General features: G+C 49.2%; 1 protein-coding gene across 1 annotated transcript in view; it reads right to left on the bottom strand.

Moving 5' to 3' along the window:
• Nucleotides 1-1,125: 1,125 nt before the first annotated feature.
• The window catches only part of LOC111081117 (titin), an 82,818-nt gene continuing 69,837 nt past the window's right edge, over nt 1,126-14,106 (bottom strand). Inside the window, exons 31-43 of the mRNA XM_041593899.1 lie at nt 7,956-13,133; nt 7,648-7,689; nt 7,034-7,285; nt 5,870-6,838; nt 4,090-5,760; nt 3,841-3,982; nt 2,722-3,731; nt 2,352-2,657; nt 2,217-2,234; nt 2,036-2,140; nt 1,776-1,970; nt 1,411-1,713; nt 1,126-1,338 (exon numbers count right to left, since the gene is read on the bottom strand). Coding sequence (XP_041449833.1) covers nt 1,145-1,338; nt 1,411-1,713; nt 1,776-1,970; nt 2,036-2,140; nt 2,217-2,234; nt 2,352-2,657; nt 2,722-3,731; nt 3,841-3,982; nt 4,090-5,760; nt 5,870-6,838; nt 7,034-7,285; nt 7,648-7,689; nt 7,956-13,133 — 10,385 coding nt within the window. The 3' untranslated portion in view covers nt 1,126-1,144. The remainder of the gene's footprint in view (nt 1,339-1,410; nt 1,714-1,775; nt 1,971-2,035; nt 2,141-2,216; nt 2,235-2,351; nt 2,658-2,721; nt 3,732-3,840; nt 3,983-4,089; nt 5,761-5,869; nt 6,839-7,033; nt 7,286-7,647; nt 7,690-7,955; nt 13,134-14,106) is intronic.

The raw sequence follows: 14,106 nt of genomic DNA, 5'->3' as shown, positions 1-14,106 counted from the left end.
CCTTCTATTGTAAGGGTACCAAAAAAAGAAGGCATGAAAATTTCCCCCCGAATGGAAATTGAAAACTTTTCCCACAGCAAAGTTATATGGGAAATATGCGACCAGGAGGGGTTCTCAGTTCAAACTCGCCTAATGAATTAATTAGTTGATTTTGTCGGTTGGGGGGGAGCTGCACAGAAACCCGAAACTTGCCACAAACCAACACACTTGAAGGGGCCAGCAGCAGCAGCAGCAGCAGAAGCACTTGAGAAAAAATCATGAATTGTTAATACATTTTATATTTAATTTATTTATTTATTTCATATATATTTATATGGTTTTTCTATAACTTTAAGGACATATGAGTGTGTGTGTAACTTTAATTGCCATAAATTTCTATGTGCCACAAATATCCGAGGGTATCCACAGGGGGGCAAAGGCAACAGGAGTCAGCGAGTCAGAACCGAATACTTGCCACCAGAAGATAACTCAAAGTATCCATCGAATGTTGCACCATTTGTTCTGAGATATTTTGAGTTATTTCCGGGGGGTTTGTCTGTCGTTTGGATGGTGTTTTGGGGATTAAACATTTCGGGTCGAATCCTCTGGCAACTGTTGCCCGATGCCTCCACCAAATGGAATCTCGCCATCTTTTGTGTGTGTGTGGCACAGGCATTTATTTATCTTTTTCGTTTGACGCTTTTCGATTTGTTTGTTTTTTCTTTTTCTTTTTTTTGGATACGATTTATCACAGCTTACAAAAATAAAATCATAAAATCAAAAAACCTCTAAGGATATTCTCTATTTAGATCGTGTAATGGCGCACATTGACACATTGGTGCCACGCCCACACACGGGGGCATGGTGTGGGAGGGACGTACACTCGAGCATCAAATACTTTTCTTCGCTCGCACTTTCCGTTCGAGTGGCGGACCCGCACGGGCCCCGTCTGTGTGGGCATCGCCAGCACAATGGGTGGGCAGCTTCTTCAATCATTACATCAATCCTTACATCATTTCATTAAAAGTACAAAAAGCTAGAAAATCAAAGGGAGGGGGGATGTTGGGTTCGGGTAAGGGGGGGCCGGGAAATATGGTTAAACTATGACTAAAGTTTTTCTTTCGTTGTCGTTTTGTTTTGTTTTGGTTTGTTTTCTCTTGATGAATTATTTGAGGCTTTTCTTCTTTTTGCTGCTGCTGGGCATCTGCGCCCACAGCCTGAAGAAGTACTCATCACGCTGCAGGAGCCTGCCCCGAGCATACGAATGGATATCGGCATCCATATTATGATCCCTTAGCCACGACGATGTGTTGCACGAGCTCATCTCGGTGCGTGGCTCTTCGGGCAGGCTTTCATGGCCTGAAAAAAACAACAAAAATTCGGGAAATGTGATGATTTCTTTTGTTCCTTAGAGGAAAATCGCACACGTACCTGCTGTCATAACCTTGTAGGGCTCCTCCGATTCCAGTGGCTCACTCAAGCCGATCTCATTCTTGGCGAATATCCGTATCATGTACTCGTGATTCTCCTGCAGATCGCGTATCTGGAAGCGCTGCACACCCGCCGGCACACGACCCACCTCTATCCACATGGTCTTCTTCATGTCACGTATGGCAATGTGGTAGCCGAGCAGTGGTGCACCTCCATCTGACTCGGGTATACCCCATTCGAATATGTGAGCATTGGCGGCGAGAACACGCGCCTCCAGTGGGGCCGTCGGTGGCGAGGGAACGGCTACAAAGCGGGACAAATGAATTAGATAAAAGAAGATGGCTCCAGGATTAAGGATTACTCACTGGCATGTGTCTTGAGGGATATGCTCTCGGTGACGGCTGGGGCGCCCAGCCCCATCTCATTCTCCGCCGAGACACGGAACCAGTATTCGCATTTCTCTTTCAGATTATCGATCGTATAGTGCAGCTGATGTGCATCCAGGGTAATGACCTTTGTCCAGGTCGTGGATGTCGATGAACGTTTCTCCACGCAATAGCCTACAGGGAAAGGGGATATTTATGCTGCTGCTGCTCCTAGCTGATGGGAAATTTGTACAAGTTACCTGTAATTTCGGAGCCACCATTGCGCGCTGGGACCTCCCAATCGAGGGTCACACTGCGGCTCGTGACATCTGGTGCTCTCAGATTCTGTGGCGGCGATGGCGGTGCTACGCAGACAGAAAAATTTGTAAATTAATGAAGGGGTTTTACCCAAAACTTTTGATGCATGTGTGTGCCACGTACCATTCTCATTTTCATTGGCTGTTTGTTAGAAATGGCAGCAAAGCATTAGAAGGGTTTTTTTTTGAAAAGAAAAGCAAAAGCAAATAAGCAAAGAGGAAAAAGCTTAGTTTTGATGGGGTAAGGAAAAAAACGTACTTATTTTACGACCCACAAGGATCTTTTCGGTGGTCTCGTAGGCCTCGCTGGTGCCTGCCTCATTGCGGGCATAAATCCTGAAGAAGTAGCCCTTTGTGCGCAGCACCTGCTCCACATGAATGTTCGTGACAGTGCCGAGGGTAGTGCCCACCGAACGGTAGATGGTCTCAGTCTCTTCCCTGATCTCCACAATATATTCGAGTATCTTGGAGCCACCATCGCTCTCCGATGGCTCCCAGGCCAGCGTAAAGGAAGTGTCGTTCATGCCAGAGACATTGGTAGGGCCACGCGGTGGTGAGGGTTTATCTGGAGCGTAAAATATAGCAGTTATATCTGTGGAATAATTTAAAGTCTCTTTGTTTTTGCTTACCAAACTTCTTGGTTATCGTCACAGTCTCCGATTCCGTGGGCTCGGACTCACCAATGGGATTGGCGGCCACCACACGGAACATGTACTGGGAGTTAATGGACAGCTTCTGAATGGCATACGAATGAATGTCCTTGTCAAAGTCGGAGACCTTCATCCACACATTATTTTGAACGTCACACTTTTCCAGCGTATACTTGTTAATGTCCAGACCGCCATCATCGACCGGCGGTGTCCACTCCAGTATGATGGAGTCCTTCTTCACATCCTTAATCTCCAGGGACTGCGGGCGACTGGGCTTATCGATCACCTGCACAGTGCACTCGACATACGCGGAGCCGGAGTCATTCGTGGCCGTCACCTTGTACTTGCCAGAGTGCTCGCGGGTCAATTTCTTCACGGAATACGTGGATGTCGTCTCTGTGGTCTCAATGGACACCGTCGTCTTCTGCTCGATGGTGTCCTTGTGCCATGTGACCGTGGGCTGTGGATAGCCGCGCACCGTTGCTGGAATGGTGAGAGTGCTGCCTGTGCGGAGCTTCTGTTGCAGATACTTGTCCTCCACCTCGACAATGGGCCTCTGTTGCAGCTTCAGTCTACAGGAGGTCTCCACGGAGCCCCTCTCATTGGTAGCCACACACGTGTACGTGGCTTCAGTCTCAATTGTTGTCTTTTCGATAATATATTTGGCCACACGGTTCTCGTAGCGCACGCTCGTCGACTCGAACGCCTGTCCGTTCCTCTTCCACTGGACCTTTGGCTCTGGAATGCCGCCAAACACACAGGACAGTGTGACCTCCTTGTCCAGCTCACTCGACACATCCTGCAGTGCCTCGCGCACGCTTGGCGCCTCTGTCTCCACCTTTGGCACCAGACGAATGGGCGGCGACAGGGGCGATGGCGGCGAGGGTCCCACCTCATTCACGGCTATCGAACGGAACACATACTCCGTGTCGATCTTCAGCTTGGAGATGGTATAGGTGGTATCCTTGATTTTACGTATTTCAGTCCATCTGCAAAAGGTAGCAAAATGTTTAGAGTTAGAAACGAAATTTTACGAATTTTTCCCAGAAAGGTCTGTGGGAGTTCCTATGTTCCTGTCTTCATGTCTTGGCCACTTACTTTTCTTCCTTAACATCATGATATTCGAGAATGTATTCAATTATTTCGGACTTTCCATCATCCTCGGGCGCCTTCCAGTACAGCGTAATGGAGTCATGCATCACCTCGAGGGGCTGTGGAGTGCCAGGTGCCGTGGGTTTGCCTGCGAACCAACAAAAACAAAAAATAAAAGGATTATTTTAATTATGATTTGGGTCTTGCCACAGTAAGTGGCTGGTGGCTAGTGGCAGTGGCAGCTGGTGTACTTACGCATAATAACCAAATGTAGGCTGGCCTCTGCCTCGCCCACGGGATTCACCAGCTTCACCGTATACTCGCCCTCGTCATCGTCGACAACCTTGCGCAGGGTCAATGTGGCACACTGCTCATCAATCGATGGCGTAACGCGCTTTGACTTGGGTATGACAACATTACGGGTGGTCCAAATGGCCTCCGGTTGCGGTGCACCGCCCGTGTACTTGACAGTGAATGTGGCATCCTCGTTCTCCTTCACCTTGAGGGTCTGCTCCTTGTCAGAGGTAATGACGGGCGGCAGCTTGAGCTCTTCAACGCACAGCTTTGTGCTGCTGGTGACGTTCTCGGCCACACAGCTGATCTCGCCAGCATCCTCGTCGCTGGCCTCATGGATGACCAGCCGTCGGACAGTGCCCTCCACGAATACCTCGTGCTTAGGGTTGGGTTTGATGGGCTTACCCTTCTTGAACCATGTCACCTCCACATCGGGCTGGGACAGCTCCACAGTGAACTCGGCATCGGTGGTCTTTGTGGCCAAAGTGACGTCGGGCAGACGGACGACAAAGTCCACCAGTGGCTCCTCCACTGTCAGTGTGGCCTTTGAGCTTTGTTCACCCACTTGAATGGAATATTCGCCCGCGTCCTCTGGCCTGGCCTTAACTATGCGCAGCGACTGCTTTTTGCCATCGATGGCCAGCTGAATGCGTTCATTGAAGACCAATTCCTTGCCGTTTTTGAACCACTTTACGAGGGCATCGCCCTTGCTCAGCTCCAGCTCAAAGATGGCATTCTCACCCTTCGTGACAGCGACATTCTCCAGTGGATGGATGATCTCCGGCGGCAGTTCAATGACCGTCAGCTCACAGGAGCATTCATGGCCCTCGATTTTGCACGTATACTCGCCCTCGTCGTGAATGGTGGTGTCACGGATCACCAGGCGACGCGACTTGCCATCCTTGATGAATTCGACATTCTTATTTTCGACTGTGATCTTCTCACCATCCTTGAACCAAGTGATTTCGGTGGCTTCGGTGGTCAGCTCGACATCCAGAATGGCTGTATCCTTTTCGGTTACCTCGTAGTCCTCGAGTACCTTGATGAAATCGGGCTTACGCTGCAGAACCTCCACGGTGGATGTTGTTTCCTGCTTCTTAACCTTGCACACATACGTGCCAGAGTCGCGCAGATTGGTGTTGCGGATGACCAGCTTGTGCGTTTTGCCATCCTCGACGACCACACGATGATCCATGCCGGATAGCTCCTTGCCGTTGAAGAACCACTTGGTGGTGACGACATGCGACGTCTCACACTCGAGCGTCAGCGATTGCACCTCCTCGATGGTGATGGTTTTCTTTAATTTCTTGGTAAAGGTCACCTCATCGACCTCCACAATGACACGCGCCCCGTGCGATGTCTTGCCAATGGGATTGCTGGCAATGCACTTGTAGTCCCCGGAATCTGTTTCCGGATTGGCATTCTTGATGATCAGTTCGATCGTTTCGCCATCGTAGATCTGTTGAATGCGTTCGCTGGGGAACAGTGGGGCATTGTTGAACAGCCACTGGACCTCGGGCACGGGATTGCCCGAGACCTTGGCGGGCAGACGTATCTCGCCCTTTTGTGGGACATTTTGTTCCTCGAAACGTTCCACAAATAGCGGCGGCTCGGCATTTCCACTTGTGGGCTCTACAGAGAAGGGAAGGGAAGGGAAGGAAAAATATATACGAGAGTTAGTACAGATTATCCAGAGAGAGAGGGAGATCCATCCATCCGTTAGACATGAAACAAAACCTACCTTCAATTGTTAGATTTGCAGTTGTCTCCACACTGCCCAAAGGATTCACCGCCTTTACCGTATACTCGCCCTTTTCCGTTTTCTTCGGTGTGATCAGCGTTAGGGTATGCAAATCCTTATCAGATTTGGCATTCTTAACGGGCTTGCCATCCTTATACCATGTGACCTTTGGCGGCGGATTGCCCACAATGTGGGTGGACAGAACGACACTCTCGCCCTCGCGTATGACCATGTTGCGCAGCGGTTCGAGGATCTGCGGTGCCTCCTTTTCGTTGGTGCGCACCTTGAGGGTAATGGGCAGACGTGCCTCACCCTCGCGATTGGTGGCGATCACCTCGTAGACGCCCTCCTGCGATTTCTTCACCTTGGTTATGTGCACCACACTGCAGTACATGTGCATATCGGATTCGGTGACAATTCGAATGTTTTTGATCTCCTCCTCGTCAATGTCCTCCCCGTTAAAGGTCCACACTATGTCCGGTTCCGGTACGGCCACCAGACGGCACTCGAGGATCACATTTGTGTTCTCATCGACATACTGGGCCTTGGGTTTCTTCGAGAAGGTGGGCGGTATACCCTCCAGTATGTCGGCCAGTGAGGATTCACGGGACATGCTGCGACGCGACAGGGCAGTGGCATCCGAGCCATGATCGGACAGCGGACTCTCCACAATCAGTTCCGTGGTGCTCGATGTAAAACCGGCGGCATTCTTGGCCACACACGTGAATTTGCCAGCATCCTCGGGGAATACCTCGCGAATGATCAAAGTGGCGACATTATCATCATCGTAGAAGATCTGGAAATCCTGCGACGGCTTAATGATGGCCGTCTCGCGGAACCAGGCGATCTGTGGCCGGGGGCTGCCTTCCACCTTGCACTCGAACTGCACCGTATAGCCATCGGGCGTGTGTATGGGCTGCAGTTTCTCAATGAAACGCGGGGCAATGGGCTTGTCTTCGGGTCCGGGACCTTAACAGATTCACAAAAATCACAAAACGATCATCGATTTGTTAGTTAAACAATAAACGAAGACAACAGACAATATACTCGGGACAATGGTCTTTTTAGTTGCATCAAAGATCAGGCAGCACAAAGATTTACTCTGCACGTTGCCTTAGCTTTGGATAACATTTAAGTGCTTAGATTGGACATGGATCAACTTACGTTCAAACACTGGCAGCTTATCAATCTTCTCGTGCAGTTTATTCTGCACATATTGTGCATACTCCTCGGGCTCCATTAGATACTGGGCCGGCACCCAGCCCTCCTCCTCGGTGATGCTCTTCTTCACGTACCACCACTCGGAACTGTGTCGTCCCACCACTGTGACCTTTTCACCTTCCACCAGATTGATGGCCTCATCGTTGTCGGCAATGTAATTGCATATCGAATACATAACATTGAGATTTTCCGATTCTAGAAAGCGAAGCAGAGGATTATAAGTGGGAGTGCACTTTTTTTTCAAGGGGAAAATAATTCTGATGGGCAAATCAAAGAAATAGCTGCATAAATGTGCCCATAAAAGATGGGATACAGCTATGGATTTATTTGTATTATTAATTGTTTCTATTTTCAGGAAAATTGTTCAAATTTTTAGATTTAAATGGAAAATGTTCCAAAATTCTAGAAGAATATTATACAGTCAATGGAAATATTCAGAAAAAATATATAGCAAATTTTTCATTGAAGGAATGTAATGTAAGAAAAAACAGCTGTTTATTTTAACTATATTATTAAAAACTAAAAAAATATTAAGAGGCACATAAAGAGGAACCTACCTTCAACATTCATTTCCCTGGTGATATTCAGCGACGCTCCATCTGTGCCAAAAGAGAAAAAAACCATATTAGATTTCATTGCAGCCAAAACGTTTTACATGCTGGTTTTTTTTTTATTGCAAGAATAAATGGGGTGGTGGGGGGGTGGTTATGCATTAGCTACTGACACTCAAGTATTTTTGTTTTGGTTTGGGTAAAGATTTTACCTTGCCACACGCTGTGATATCATATAAGCAGAATGTATAAATGTTTTTTTTTTTTTTTAGCATTAACTGTGGGGCATCTCTGTATGGATCGCACTGACTTACCTTCATTGTACAATTGTTGGATAACCTTTCGCTTCTTTTTGAAGGTCAGCGAATCCTCATCGTACGTAATGGAATCCCGTTTGGGCTGACGTATGCCAATCAGGAACTGTTCCTCCTCCTCATCCTGTACGGAATAGCTGGGCTTTGGCTGCTTCTTGGGCTTCAGCTTGAAGTCCACCTCGTCTGGGGGCAGCTCCTCAACCATATACTCTTCGGGCTCTTCCACCTCATCGATGGTGTCCTCATCGTCGCGTATCTCTTCGATGATTTGCTCCTGGCCATCATCGTAGTCCTGCATGATCTTAATCTTTGCCTCATCGGCGGCCTCGTTGTAGGTCTTCTTGATGGGTTTCTTGATCTTAATCTTGCCCGACATTGACACCTCTTCCTCGGCATACGAATCGAGGGCAATGTTGAACTCCTGATCGACATCCTCCTTGGTCTTTGTGGTGCGCGCGCGGAAGGTCACGTTCTCCGTTTCTCCGTACTCTGGAATGTCCACCTTCTTGCGGCGCAGCTGCTTCTTCACCGTGTAGGCCTCCTCGTCCTCTTCGGTGATTTGCAGAGGCTTCTTCTTGGCCCTGGCGCTGACAACAAACTCCTCAATGTCCTCGCCCTCCTCGTACTCTTCTTCCTGGCGTTTGATGGACAGTTCGGCGGCAGCCTCGTCCAAGGTTTGTGGCTTCTGGGGGCGTTTCTTTAGGACGGTGCCCGTCTCTTCCACGCCCTCATTGATGGTGTGGGGCTTCTTGAACGAGAGACTGAACTCGGTTTCCTCGTGCTCCTCCACGGATGGCTCGAAGGGTTTCTTGGGCTTGCGGCGCACAATGACGGCCTCTTCGATGATTTCCTCTTCTTCGATTTCCACGGGCCTCTCCTCCACGACCGTTTGCTGCAGCTGCAACTCATCGGCGGCTTCTTCCACGGGCTTCTGTGGCTTCTTCTTCTTCTTCAGTTGCACCGTCTGATCGGAGGTCTCTTCGGTGATGATCTTCTCCTTTGGCAGCTTCACATCCACAGAGAATTCTTCATCGTGGATCTCCTTGGGTGCCTTCGGCTTCAGTGTGACTTCAGCAATCACTTCTTCGGCTTCTTCGACGGGTTCAGGTTTCTTGAGTTTGAACACGGCATCATCCACAATATCCTCGGGTACGGGCTCCACCTTGGGAGCCTTCTTTTTCTTTAGCTGCACCTCCTCAACAATTTCTTCTTCTTCAATGACAATGGGTTCGGGTATGACCTCCTCTTCGATCTTGACTGTGAGTTCTTCGGCGGCGACTTCTTCGACGGGTTTCTTGGGCTTTTTCTTGACAATCTTTGCCTCTTCCTGGACCTCTTCGACCTTTGGCTTGGGCTTGAGGGTGACCTCAGCCTCGGGTTCTTCTACGACTGGGATTTCCTTTGGTTTTTTCTTGGGAAGAGCCACTTCTGCCTGCTCTTGGATCTCTGGTTCCGTTTCCTTGATGCCAAAGGTGTACTCTTTGGGCTTCTCTTGGGGAATCTCTTTGGGCTTCTCTTCTATGACTTCCTCGATCTCCTCAATGATTTCCTGGACTAGCTCTGGCTCGACGGGCACCTCCTCTGTGATGGTTACCTGCAGCTCCGCGGCAGCCTCCTCCACAGGCGCTGCCTTCTTGGGCTTCTTCTTGATCTTGGCCTCCTCGGAGACCTCTTGCACGGGCTGCTTGGGTTTCAGCACAAACTCTGCCTCGGGCTCTTCCACCACTTCAGGGGCAACCACTGGCACCTTCTTTTTCTTCTTCTGCAGCGTCACCTGCTCCTCGGGCAGCTCCTCTACGGTGGGCACCGCAGCGGGTGCCTCTTCGATTTCTTCGATCTCTTGGACGAGCTCCACCTCGGGGGCCTGCTCTTCGATGATGGTGATCTTGAGTTCGGCGGCCTCCTCTTCGGTGGGTTGTTCGGGCACGATGGTGATGCTGGAAACGGCTTCGACCTCTTCGATGGGCTTTGGAGCGGGTATAGAGACGGCCGCTTCGGGTTCCTCCTTGACCTCTGGCTTGGGTTTCTTCTTGCGAATCACCTTGACCTCTTCCTCGATGGATTCTTCCACTATTTCCCTGGGAGTCTCCTCAATGACCCGTACCTTGTGCTCTTCGTAGACTTGTGGCTCAGGTTCTTCCACAATTGGTTCGGCAACTACCTCTACTTCCTGTGGAATCTCCTCGACAGGTTTCTCGGGTGCTTCCGTTTCCGTGACACCGATCCTGTACGTCTTATCCTCCACCTTGGGAGCCACCACTTCCTTGATTTCGGTGACCACTTCCTCGATCTCTTCGATGATGGGAGCTGCCTCCTCGGGGATTTCCTCGGTGATTTGAATCTTTAGCTCTTCGGCTGCCACCTCCTTGACCTTCTTTTTGGGTTTCTTGGTCTTGATTTGGGCCTCCTCTGTGACCTCTTCGATGGGTCTGGGCTCCGTGAGGATTATCTCTGTGGCCGGCTCATCGGCAAAGGTCACCGATTGCTTGCGCTTCTTGACCGTGAACTGTGCCTCACCTTGTGGCTCCTCCGCGGGCTTTTCTGGTGCTTCCGTTTCCGAGACGCGTACCGTGAACTCTTGAGGTTTTTCTTCCACAACAATTTCCTGCTTTTCCACAATTTGTGGTTGGATTTCCTCGGGCACTTCTTCGGGCAGTTCGGGGGCTGGCTCCGCCTCCACAACCTTGATCTCCAATTCAGCAGCTGCCTCTTCGGTTTTCTTTGGTTTTTTCGTTTTCTTTTGCTTGATTTCGGTTTCCACATGGATTTCCTCTGTTTTCTTGGGTTCTGTCAAGACAAATTCAGCCTCCACTGACTCGGGTTGGGGTTTGGGTTTACGCTTGAACACAGCCTCGGCGGGTGCTTCCTCCAACTCGGGTTGTTCTTCGACGGTAGTGACCTTTTCAGCCTCTGTTTCCTTGACAGTGATTTCATACGAATCGAAGGACTCGATGACCTTTTCTTCGGGCTGCTCCTCCTCTACTTTGGGAGCTTCTTCGATCACTTCCACGGGCTTCTCCTCGACGGGCGCTTCCGTTTCTGTGACACTGAACTCGTAGGACTTGGGTTTCTTTGTCTTTTTCTTTTCTTGCGGCTGTTCTTCCACTACGATTTCCTCCTGTTCCACAGGTTGTATCTTCTCCTCTTCTACGACCACAATCTTCTCTTCCTTGACCTCCTTCGTGGGTTTCTTCTTGGACTTTTCCTTGACTGTGATCTCCTGGGGCAGAGGCTCTTCGGGTGTGGGTTCTGTGAGCTTCAGTTCAACTGCAAATTCCTCTGTTTCCTCGACAGGTTTCTCCACGGGAATGGTGACCTCGGCGGTGACCTCTTCGACCTCGGGTTCCTGCACCAGCGGCTCTTGCAGCGTGACCTCGTACTCTTCGGGTTGCTGTGGCTTTGGTTTCTTGCGGCGCGTCACAACCCTTTCTTCGATGACTTCTTCGGTGGTCTCGCGGCGCTCATCTGAATCGATGACACGCACCTTGTGCTCCTTGGGCGCCTCTTCGGGCTCCAGGACTGTCGTTGTGATTTTGTACTCAACGGGTATGTCCTCGGGCACTTCTTCAGTCTGCGGTGCTTCCTCCGTGACGACCACTTGGGCCACAGGTTCCTCTTTGGGTTTCTTTTGCTTGACCTTCACCTCCTTGGGCTTCTCTTCTTCAATGGGAGCCTCCTCTGGTGCCTCTTCGTCCTTCACGGAGACCTCAAACTCTTGTGGCGCTTCCTCGGCGACCTCCTGCTCCTCCTTTGGCTGTACCTTTTTGGCCTTGGGTTTCTTTGGTTTCTTGGCCTCCTCTTGGGGAATCTCTGGAATCTCCTCTGGCTTGGGCTCCTCAACCTTTGGCTGGACGATGGCTGCCTCCACGGGTGCCTCAGCCTCAGGGATCTTTGGCACTGGTTTCAGTTTGATTTGAGAGTCGATCTCCTCTGGAGCTTCACTTTCGGGAATGCGGAACTTCACCTGCAGTTCGGGTACCTCCTCCTCTGCCTTGGGCACACCCGGCACAATCTCTGAGACGATTGTTTCCGGCTCTGGCTTGGACTTATCCTTGGGCTTGTACTTGGTTTTCGTGGGTTTCTTTTGTTTTTCGGGCTTCTCGGGATGCTCAATGGGCTGCAGTTCCTCGGGCACGTATTCCGAAGGCTCAAAGTCCACGGGCTCGAAGGGTGGCACCACAAAGTGTCCTTCCTTGGGCTCCTTGGGCTCTTCCTCGACCACAACGACCTCCTTGGGCTTGCGCTGGAGCTCCACTTCTTCTTCGACTTCCTGTGGCTTCTGTGGTATCTTCTTGAGGGTCACATTCTCTGGCTGTTCCTCCTCCTTGGGCTTCTTTTTGCCCTTTCCAAGCTTTATTTTCACTTCTTCTTGCGTTTCCTTGGGCTTGGGAGTCTTTTCGGGCTTCTGGTAGGGTTTCTGCTCCTCGGGCTCCTCCTCGCTGCTGACGTACTTCTCGTACTTTTCCAGCTCCACCTTCTCCCTGTCGTCCTTGATCTTTTTGATCTTCTTGGTCTTTGGTTTCTTGAACTTGAGCGCCTCTTCGGCCTCTTCGATGTTGCGCGACAGCTCGCCATTGTCCTTTGTGGCGCCAATCTCTGTTAGCTTGGGTATCAATGGCGCCGGCGGATATTCCACAATAACCATGCGCGTCTTGAGACGGAACTTGGGCAACTGTACGGACTGCTCTTCGGTGGGTTTTTCCTTGCGTTTGCCAGGCTTCAGTTTCACCTGCTTCGGCACCTCGGCGGCCTCTACAATCGTCACTTTGGTTGGCTTCTGATCCTTTCGCTCGATTTTCATGGGCTCGAGATTGGCGAATTCTGGTTTCAACTTCTTGGGCAGATCGAAATCGATTTTCTCGTACTTTTCCAGCTCCGTTTTCTCGATCTCCTGCTCCAGTAATTTGCGGATAATCTCATCATGATCATCGGTCTTCTTTTTGATTATCTTCTTCTTTTTGGCCTTGGGTTTGGTGACATCCTCGGGCTTGTCCTCGGCAATGGGTTGCTCCTCCTCTTCCTCCACTTCCTCAATGATGGGTTGGGATTCCTCAATCTCTGAGATCTCATCAATGACACGTATCTCATGGATCTTCTCGGGCTCCTCCGCCTCCTCGACAATGGGCTCCTCATGAATGATGTTGATTTGATAGTCTTTGTGTACCTCTGTTGCTTCACCTGTATGGAAAATGCATCGACAGTTAAGTAAATTTTGATCTTTAGGGGGTGCAAAAAGGATCAGCCAGGATCCAGGATCCATTTGGTTGGGGGTGGAGGTACCAGGCATTGCTTTTGCCAGAAAGCAAGCAAAAATCGTAGAAAACTTTGGACAGAAGACATTATAAATTTTTTGTAGGCTATATTTACAGATAGAGATATAGATAAATATATTTACAGAAGGATTGAACATACATATTTTGTACAAAGGATTTAAGGATGTGTTAACTGAAAGATGGAAGTTATATATTTCACAAAGGATTTCGGGTATATAATTTAGGTGATAGAGATGGCATTTTGTACAGAGGATTAGTTGAAAGATGGAGTTAGATAAGATTTTAGTGGATCATTAAAGAGAGTATAAATCAAAGATGGATTAAAATGTAGGAACACTCATGCAAAAAGGGTATTAATAATTGGGTTATTGTGTTGGAGGGGGGCAGGGTATTCAGATTCATCTGAAAGATCATCAGCAAGAGAGAGAGAGAAAGAGAAATTTGATAGGAAATGGAAGAGGCAACACGCGGGCAGTTGTGGCATTTAACAAAGGAGTAAAAAAGAAAAAAATATAGGCGGGACAGGCGCGAAAAGACAAAAGTCACAAAGGAGCAAAAACGGAGCAATAGACACAAAAAAAAAAAAGCAGCAAAAGACAAGGAAAAAGGAGATAAATATATAGAAAAATGCAGCATAAAATAGAGCAAAAGATATAGAAAAAGTTGGAGTAAAAGAGCAGCGGAAGACATGGAGAAAGGGCTGTAAAAGAGCTGCAAATGACTTGGAAAAAAAGGGAGCGTAAAAGGAGCAAAATATATAGAAATATAAGGAGAAAAATACAAGAAAACAGAGGAGCATAAAAGGAGCAACAGAACAGGGAAAAAGGGTAGCATAAAAGGAGCAATAGACATGGAAAAGACGGAGCAAAAGACACGGA

This window comes from Drosophila obscura, unplaced genomic scaffold (genome assembly GCF_018151105.1).
Source record: "Drosophila obscura isolate BZ-5 IFL unplaced genomic scaffold, ASM1815110v1 contig_1, whole genome shotgun sequence".
In the NCBI taxonomy this organism is placed as follows: Eukaryota; Metazoa; Arthropoda; class Insecta; order Diptera; family Drosophilidae; genus Drosophila; species Drosophila obscura.
This window is presented reverse-complemented; position numbering and strand designations above follow the sequence as displayed.